At 32.9% G+C, this 10,118-nt stretch overlaps 2 protein-coding genes across 2 annotated transcripts; both read right to left on the reverse strand.

Annotated features, from left to right (window-relative positions):
• Window positions 1-577: 577 nt before the first annotated feature.
• Window positions 578-1,519, reverse strand: LOC114081128 (olfactory receptor 8K5-like). The gene has a single exon (XM_027922709.2). It carries the CDS (start codon window positions 1,517-1,519, stop codon window positions 578-580), a length of 942 nt encoding a protein of 313 aa, XP_027778510.2.
• Window positions 1,520-8,310: 6,791 nt separating this feature from the next.
• On the reverse strand, window positions 8,311-9,252 carry LOC114081159 (olfactory receptor 8K5-like). Its single transcript, XM_027922735.2, has one exon. It carries the CDS (start codon window positions 9,250-9,252, stop codon window positions 8,311-8,313), a length of 942 nt encoding a protein of 313 aa, XP_027778536.2.
• Window positions 9,253-10,118: the final 866 nt, after the last annotated feature.

A 10,118-nucleotide genomic window follows, 5' to 3' on the forward strand; every position in this document is an offset into this window, starting at 1 on the left:
ACTAGTGTGGAGGAAAATATTCATGACAATAATACGTTTTGACATAGGAAACAGGGAGCAATATGACAGAAATATGTTCTCATTATCTGCAATTAATTTTAGTATAAAATATTAAATTCTCTGATTAAAGAACAGAAATTGGCATGATGTTCTAAGTACATGCTGTCTGCAGGACACTTACCTTATTATTTTAGGTTCAGAATATACAAGGAAAACAAGAACAAGGAAAACAAGAATAAGAAGGTAATTGTCCAAACAACAACAACAAAAATTTCGGCAAAACCAACAGTTAAGTAACTTAGAGTTTAATTCTTCCCATTGAAAGAATATAAAAAAACCATGGAATTACTAAAGGAATATTGAACTACAACAAGAAATGTTAAAAAGAAGTAAAATTTGATTGTGATCTGCAATATGAGGGTAATTTGGGGTGAAAAATGAAGGAAATAATTTAGTTTTCTATATGGTATCGTGAATTTTTGAAGTGATAAAAAGGAATATATTCATATTTTTAGATGTAGTGTCAATGGGCATTGCCTTTATCAAAGTTTGTACAAACAGCATTGAATATTAAATATTAAATACAAAATTTGCATTTATTCTTAAAGACCCTGTGAAAAGCATTTTTTACCTCTTTGTTCCTAACACTGTATATTAAAGGGTTAAGCATGGGAATCACCAAAGTGTAAAATACAGAGGCCAATTTATCAGTTTCAAAGGAATGGGTGGATTTGGGCTGCACATACATAAAAAGTAGAGACCCATAGAACACCACCACCACTGTCAGATGAGAACCACACGTGGAGAAAGCTTTTTTCCTGCCTTCTGCAGAATGCATTCGATATATAGCTAGCAGAATCAGGAGGTAGGATACTAAAATCACCATGAGGGATGAGAACAAATTAAATGCTGAAAATAATATGATCAATAATTCTATATCCCGTGCATTTGAGCAGAGCATAAGTAACAAGGGCACATCATCACAGTAGAAATGACTGATGACATTAGAGCCACAGAAGGTCAGTATGAAAATCTTAATAGTGATCATCAGAGCCTGAAAGATGCTGTAGAGGTATGGAATGCCCACCAGCACATGACAAAGTCTCTGAGACATGATGACATTGTAGAGAAGAGGGTTACAGATGGCCACATAGCGGTCATAGGCCATGGTGGACAAGATGAAAAGTTCACTGATAATGAAAGTAATAAAGAAAGCCATCTGGATGGCACATGCATAGAAGGAAATGGTATTTTGATCAACAAAAAAATTCACCATCATCTTGGGATAAATGACAGTGGAATTGCCAAGGTCAATGAAAGCCAGATGTCTGATAAAAAAATACATAGGTGTGTGCAGATGGGAGTCCAGCTTGGTCAGAATGATCATGCCTAGGTTGCCCACCACTGTGAGTGTGTAGATAAGGAGGAAGACCCCAAAGAGGGGAAGTTGCAGCTCAGGCTGCCTGGAGACTCCCATCAGAATAAATTCAGTCAGCACTGTAAGGTTCTGTTGGCCCATTTAGTCCAGATCTCTTTTCCTGGAAGAAACAAAGATATTGTTATCCACATTATTTAGAATCATCCAAACAAATTATAACATTTGTAGACAGAACAGAAAAAATATGTATATATAGTGTATATTAATTATTCTGAAAGTTAAGTGAAAGGTGAAACTTTGCAAAGTAGGGATTCTTGTGATCCCTGTTTTGGCATAAAGTCTTAATTGAGTCAGCAACATTTGAAATATAATTATTGGTTATAAAACCATGTAGGCATTAATATAGAAACATTAGTCTTCATATCCTCTATACAATGGAGTCAAATTTTTATTAATATACTTCCATTTTTATCGGACAATATTTGTGGCATTTTGGTACTTTTAAAGATAGAGGTTAAGAAACATGAAACAAATGAAATTTAAATATTGGGCACCTCATTTGTATTTGAAGGCATTCTATAGTCTTTTCTACGTGAACTCACAGAGATGTATTTTTGTCTAAGTTGCAAAGGCAAGATATGTCAGCCCCAATCAATCAAACTCACTCTCTCTTTCCATTCTGACTTCCACTCTATCATACTTTAACAAATAACATGTTGCATTAATAACATGTTGCAGTTGGACCACAGGCATTTATGGGGTCCAACTAACAGGGAATTGAATAAGGATAATACTGTACATTGTAATTTGTAGGCATATATAAATGGTTAAAAATTTATGACATTAAGCAATGCTATTATCTGATGTACAAATGGTTATTAAAGTATTCCTTTGTGAATATCCTTATAATATAATTAATAAAGTTAATATGTTTACATATTTATATGGTTGTTGAGAAATGGTGTATTCATACTGAACTCTAAGATTCTTTTTCCTTTCAAAATAAATATTCAAATGTGTGTAATTTTACTTTTTCTTTGAAGAACATAAATCCTTAATTGAGTAGTAGAGGTTTCAAGACACACAATATACAGATATATTCCTTAGCTTAGCTCAATATACATGGGTTTTGATTATTTGGTTTTATATGATTTATTTCACTTTGCATAATATTATAAGATAAGAGGATCTATTAGGAATTTAAGATATATACATATGTCAGCATTTATTATACTGTATAGTAGTAACTACTAAATCATTTATGGAGTTTTATAATGTAATATTTAGAGAGCATAACTCTCTACCTTTAGATATTTTAGTAATAACAATTAATATGAGCAGTCAGTAAAAGAATATAGAAGTGCTCTGATTAAAGATGATAAGCATATTCTAGACTAATATCTTAAAATTCTCTTCTTATCACATTCAGAGTCACCTCAATGAAAATGTAGAACTCTGTAACTATGATTTTTGATTTGAGAAAAAATTAGATACCAGCATACACAGGTAAAATGCAAAAGAGAACGAGTACTTAGAAGAGTACAAGTGTCAGCCTGCAAAACTGTCAGGTAGAAACTTCTGGAAATCTACCCAATGGCCCAGGACTGTAGTCTGGAGAAGCTGCCATCCAGAACCACCTGGTGGTATTCTAGTAGCTCTAAGAATCGGCTCATGTTGGGGCTAGGCTGGAGGGTGACGCTGGAGATTGTGGAGTCATTTCCATCCATTCTTCCTGAATGAAGTTTCTGCTCTTTCTGCGTTGAGTATCCTCTAGTTTCAGGACCTTTCCTCACTCACAAGTAAGAACAATAAGCTTGTTACCTTTTGAAAATGTTATTTGGATTTTACAGGGTAACAGAGCCTACAATTTTAGGTGTTTATGATGGAATAGAAAATACACTGGATTGAACAAAGAAATTCAGAATTCCAATAACAAAATTAGGAATTTGAAGCTTTAAATAATCTTTTTTTTTGCTGCTTTAAAAAACTATATCCATATTCAGTGCCAATTATTACATTCCTCTCAAAATATCTGGATTCCTTTGCTTTACCCAGGCTTCTTCCTGCAAGAACATCTCTAATCTCCTCTGAATATCCTGATATATTTTTATTATCTCTACATCAGGCTAACCATTAGAATGCAAAAGGTAGGCAGAGGACTGACTGATTGTCCAATCTTTATTCATGTTCATAGCAAGAATTATTAGGGATTCAGGAGTTTCTCCATAACTTCATAACTCTCACAAATCATTCTATTTCTTTTCATCTACACAATGTTTGGAATTTTCAGTATGGGAAGAAAAAATAGCAGGCTCTGAAGTAAGAAAACTTGTGTAAACAATAGTTCAAATAGTTGACTACATCCTTTGCACATTCACACTCAGGGTAACATTAAATAAAACTTAATTCGCATTTGATGAAATATTCCTATAGAAAAGCTCATCTTAAAATGTTCCTTTGTAAAATATGTGTTTTTATGTATTTACATTAAAATGGCTTTTTATTTATCAAATATTTTATAGAAGATACAGTAAATGTTATTTTTCATTGATCTAAAATCAAATGAAATTGGACATCCAAGATTTTATCTGGGAATTCTAATCTTATAAAGATTCCAATTGATGAGATCAGTGTTGGATTTTTTTTTTTTAATTTCCTATCTTACTTTTCACTTGTAATATCTGAATATCACATTGAAATCTCACAAATAAAATAGTTCTAGGACATTTCTTTGAGTCCATAGAATTTGGTTACCTGAAAACAATTGATTCATCCAAGGGATAGCAGTAAACAAGAAAGATTGATTTTTTTTTTTTTTTTGTAGTGAATTGAAATGAATCAGCTTTCATTGATCATACCATCAGAATCTGGGAGTAATAGAAAATTACCAAACCCAGGTGATTATGCAAGTCCATAAAAATTCTTACACACTCACCTTCAATGAAGAATAGGATTTCTTTCTCCTAAATAACTTATTTTTCTTGGCATACAAAGAATTTATGGTTTTCTCCCTTAGTTGTGACATTCCCTGAGGAAATATCTTGCAATGTGTTCAGTTCATTATACTCAAATTATCTGAGTGACTCAATTAAAAAAAAAATAGCATTGAAGTCACCTCTACTTGTTCCCCAGTGATAAAGTGTAGGAGAAAAATCCCAGAAAGGAGAAAAACAACATATTAATCTGAATGATTCCCTGGAGAGTTTACTGTCTTGAAGACACTCATTTACCTACTTTCTTAGAATATAATATGAAATAATGGAAAGTACTTTGAAACCAGCTTCATCCCTGCAAAATAGAACAATTCCAAAGCCATTGTGAAATTACCACTATCACATAGGGATTTTTCCTTCAATTTATTTTTAAAATTAAAATATATAGCAGAAGCAGAGTTAAAAATGTGCAATTTAGCCCTTTCATGTGAGCTAGAGATTACCATTGCCATACAGAGAAGACACCAAAAGGAAATAAACTATAATTTTCTTTAATTTACATATATTGAGACTGAAAGTTTTGAAAATAAATCTTAATTTATTTCTATATGCTTGATAGATGTACATTTTCCTTTATTTTCTCAAAACTGTAACAGTTGTTGTTATGCAATGGTTTTTACTATGATGTCTACCCAACAGTGGTATTTTCTGAGCTGCAATTTCACCACTGTTGGAAAAAACACAGTCATGTTGAGAGTGAAATCTACTACAGAACAGTATCACTTATATCTCACACCATTTATGCTTTCTTTTTTATGGTTTCTCCTCATTGACTTGCATATTTGTAAGAATTTATACACAGTGAAACTCGGAACTTTTTTGAACAAAATTATGATTTAAAATCTATTATTAGATATATTAATACTGGATTTAAGATAATAGATTCATTTTAAATGCCAAATAGTTTTCTTTTGTGCTTTTTAACACCCACCACAGGCCTTCCATCATAGGGAAATTTCCACATACCTTACCCCCATGTATCCTGCCATCCTTATGCAACTGTTGTTCTGAATTTTATTCCCAGATTATTTTCCCTGCAGAAATCATATGCAGATACAATTTGACACTTGGGGATATAAGGAATTTTGTAATCATGGAGTATTTTAGTGAATCAAAATTATTTCCTATTCTAATAATAATAATATTTAAAATTCATGCCGAAAATCTTTAATATTTCCTTAGGCTCATGTTTTCAAAAACTCTTTTATTTTTGAGAGAGAGAGAGAGAGAGAGAGAGAGAGAGAGAGAGAGAGAGAGAACTTTTTTTAATATTTATTTTTCAGTTTTCGGTGGACACAACATCTTCATTTTATTTTTATGTGGTGCTGAGGATAAAACCCAGCTCCCCATGATGCCAGTCGAGAGCTTTACCGCTTGAGCCACATCCCCAGCCCCTTCAAAAACTCTTTAAATGATAAGTTGTGTAGGTGAATTGGCAAACTATATTTTATTGAGGTTGACACGATTCTGAGTTTTTTTGGTGTTCCTTCCAATACTCAGTGTATTGCACATCTCTGAAGAGGGTGATGTTTTTCTCATTTTGGTCTATGTGAATGGCATACACCAGAATAACATGTTGCCCAACCTTCACAATTCCATATGTGGTTTTTGTCTTTCCCCATGAGAGCATTTAAGAGTGCTTTATTCATGCATTCAATGAACCATTTCACAAATGCTGACTCAAGGAAGATGGCTTAATTGAACAACAAAAAAATGTAGGATGGGGGTTCTGATAGCTTTTGTTTTCATTAGTTCAGTAGCTTGACAATATCAGAGTCAGTATGTTTTGTTGGACATTCATTGTCTTATGCTTGAATTAATATTCCTAACTTATGAAACTAACATGAAATGGTATGAGTCGGAGAAGCAGAAGTTTATGGGAATAAATGTTTCTTCGAGGGACTTTGCTTCTTCTGAGATGCACTGTATCTTCTCATTATCCTTACAGACTTCCAATGACAAATCATTAGCAATTTGCCATTTTCATAAAAATTCTGCTTTTTTTCACTTTTTTATCAAAGATTGATGAACTTCTTGGGACACTAATAATGGAACCATTCTCTTTATTTCTTTTGTAGGATGCTCTTAATTCGTGTTAATGTGTGCTTCTTAGCCACCATAATTTATTTCAAATCTGCTCAATCTATGACCCACATTACTCTACTTTGTGACCAATTTCTATTTGATCAAATATCAAAGAAATGACTGATGACCTTGTAGCCACAGAGGATAAAGTGAAAGTGTTTATGGGGACCAGGAGAACCATTAAAGTGTAGGAGAGCTAAGGGATTGTTAACAGCATCTGAGACACCTTAGTGCCAAAATGACTGTGTAGAGAAGAAGGTTAAAAATTGTCTCATGGGATATCCTTTAGATTAAAATATTCACTAACAATGAAAAAAAGACAGAAACCTTGCTGAGAAACACAAAAATAATATATTTTTTGATTCATAAAAAATTACTAACATTTTGGTTCACACAATTATAGAATAATAAGCATCAATGAAAAATAGGTGTCAGAGAAAATATGTAGGTGTATGTTGTTAGCTCAAAATCCATCTTGGTGAGGGTGATTATGTCTAAGCTGTCCAGCACTGAACAGATGTCTACAATTCAGGACAGTGCATGATGAACATTAGAATGAATATTTTAACCATTGTTAGATGGTCACATTACATGCATGTTTACCCCAAAAAACTATCTGGATAGAGATATCAGCATAGGCAATAGATTTCATGTACTATTAACTTGGAGATTGTTTTAACATGAACACATATAATAAATAAATTACATGTAGTTTCCAGTGTATGATATTTGAAAATAATACCATTTCTCACTAAAGATGCATTAATACAATAAAAGAGGGAGGCATAAATATAACAATGAATTTTACCTAGGGTGTAATTTTATACCAATAATGTAACTTTTGCCCTGTTGGTATATAATATTTAGAAGATAGCTATGCTTTTAAACAACCTATTATTCCCAACATCTGAATATAATATCCAAACCAAATTGTCAACCATACTAAGATGAGTAATCTTGAAAAGAATGATGATAGATAAGCAGATATATTATATATATATATATATATATATATATATATATATATATATATATATATATATATGGTAAATAAAAGAAGAATTTTTACACTATGAAAACTGAGAAATCATATATGGAGAATTAAAATAAAATTTGTAAATGGTTTTTCTGTGTCATACAAAAACCATATGTGCAAAATGCCATTTGATTATTGCATTCTCTTTTTTTTCAGCAGCCAACTAGACTATTATTGTAAATATTTGCAATACATAGCTTAATCTCAAAATCAAGATTTATGGTGCAAATACAGATAAACAAAGAAAATTTTATTACATATAACAGAAAAAATAGCAATATGCAAAAAGAAATTATTAAATATAATTAAGTATAATTGATTTAAATTCTCCAATTAAAAGTCATTATTTCCAGAATAAATATTTTTAAAACAATATTATGCAATATGCCTCTAAAATAACCATGCCATATAAAAGAGAATCACTTTTTCATTGTGTTGTTTTAATTTAGGCAAAGAAAGCATATTACAGTAATAACAGGCTAAGGAAGAAACTACATTAAACAGTAATTGATTTAAAGAAAAATATAGTTTACTTATGAAATACATATTTTAAAAAGTATTTAGAAAAATGCAAAGTTCTGTGGAATAACAAGCCAATCAACCATGAAGCATTAAATCACAAGAGACAAATGATAGAAAGTTAGAATTTATTGAGATCTTATATGGGAGAAGCAGATTGGTACATATAAGGGAAGTAATATATGTTATAATTAGACTTTGCTTTGGGGACAAATGGAATCCAATTATTTCATGAGAAGCATTGTTATGTGATGGGTGCCTTTTTTGTGCTTTATTATAAAAATATTTCACAATGAGCATCAAAAACACACCTTGCAGTGATTTTTGAGTACCCTCTGGAAGGCATTATTCACCTCTTTGTTCCTTAGACTATAGATCAAGGGGTTAAGCATTGGGATAACTAATGTGTAAAATACAGAGGCCAGTTTATCAGTTTCATAGGAGTGGCTGGATTTGGGCTGCACATACATAAAAAGTAGAGACCCATAGAACACCACTACCACTGTGAGATGAGACCCACACGTGGAGAAAGCTTTTTTCCTGCCTTCTGCAGAATGCATTCGAAATATGGCTAACAGAATCAGAAGGTAGGACACTAGGACTACCAGGAGAGAGGAGATCAAATTAAATGCTGAAAATAGTATCGTTAACAATTCTGTTTCCTGTGCATCTGAGCAGATCATAGGTAACAATGGAACAACATCACAGTAGAAATGACTGATGACCTTAGAGCCACAGAAGGTCAATGTGAAATACTTTACAGGGAACAAGAGAGCCTGAAAGGTGCTATAGAGGAATGTGATGCCCACCAGCACATGACAGAGTCTCTGAGACATGATGATGTTGTAGAGCAGAGGGTTGCAGATGGCCACGTAGCGGTCGTAGGCCATGACAGACAAAATGGAAAGTTCACTGATGATGAACAAAATAAAACAAGCCATCTGGGTGGCACATGCATAGAAGGAAATGATATTTTGATCAACAAAAAAATTCACCATCATCTTGGGACAAATGACAGTGGAATTGCCAAGGTCAATGAAAGCCAGATGTCTGATAAAAAAATACATAGGTGTGTGCAGACGGGAATCCAGCTTGGTCAGTATGATCATGCCTAGGTTGCCCATCACTGTGGTTGTGTAGATGAGGAGGAAGACCCCAAAGAGGGGAAGCTGCAGCTCAGGCAGCCTGGAGACTCCTGTCAGAATGAATTCAGTCAGCAGTGTAAGGTTCTGTTGGCCCATTTAGTCCAGGTTTCTTCTTCCCTCCTGGAAACAAGACAGTTTATTCACTTCTTTTAGTGAGTATCATGTAAAATAATTATAATACTTATATAAAGAATGGGGATATTTATTCATACTATGGGAAAGAAAAAATTATTTCTGTGTGTGACTTCCAAATAAGCACAAATAATAGAAACTTCTGCCCCCCAGAGAAACAATTCCTTTGGAACACATCAGTTTTATGACCTAAATTAAACACCCCAAACAGTCCATGATATTTGGAGCATAGCATTTGAAATCAGAGCCATATCGGTACTGATGAAGATTCAATTTTTTTCTTCTAGAAAATGACTCCAAAATGTTTTTTTAGTAAACACTCATTTTTATCTCAGAGTTGTCATGAAATTTTTATATTGCTAAAAAGAGAGGGAGAGCCAAGATGAGCGTCATAGTCCTTAAATTTTGGGACTCCATATCTGTACTTCCAAGTTCTGGAGAAGGCCTAGAAATGCACTTACAAGATGTTATTTCTGTGTGAATGTTGTAAATGTAAGGGAATGAGCCATGACCATTCATTTCACTTTCTCTTTAAATTCCAACAGCTTCTCCATGGCTCTTCCATTAATATGGCAGAAGATTAGTTAGGTCCAACTAAGGAAAGACTGAGTTAATTGAAATGTATTTGAGACTCACTCGGTATAGTTATTCGGTTCCAAGTCAATAATACTTTTTATTGAATAATCTTTCCCATTATGACATAATAATAGATCTAATGAATACACCTCCTACTCAGTATCTGAAAACTGTCTGCAGTTTCATTAGCAGAATTGTTATAAATGATTATGTATTCCATGATACTTTTGACTTCTAGTTTACTGAAAACTGGT

Source organism: Marmota flaviventris, chromosome 9 (assembly GCF_047511675.1).
Source record: "Marmota flaviventris isolate mMarFla1 chromosome 9, mMarFla1.hap1, whole genome shotgun sequence".
Classification (NCBI taxonomy): domain Eukaryota; kingdom Metazoa; phylum Chordata; class Mammalia; order Rodentia; family Sciuridae; genus Marmota; species Marmota flaviventris.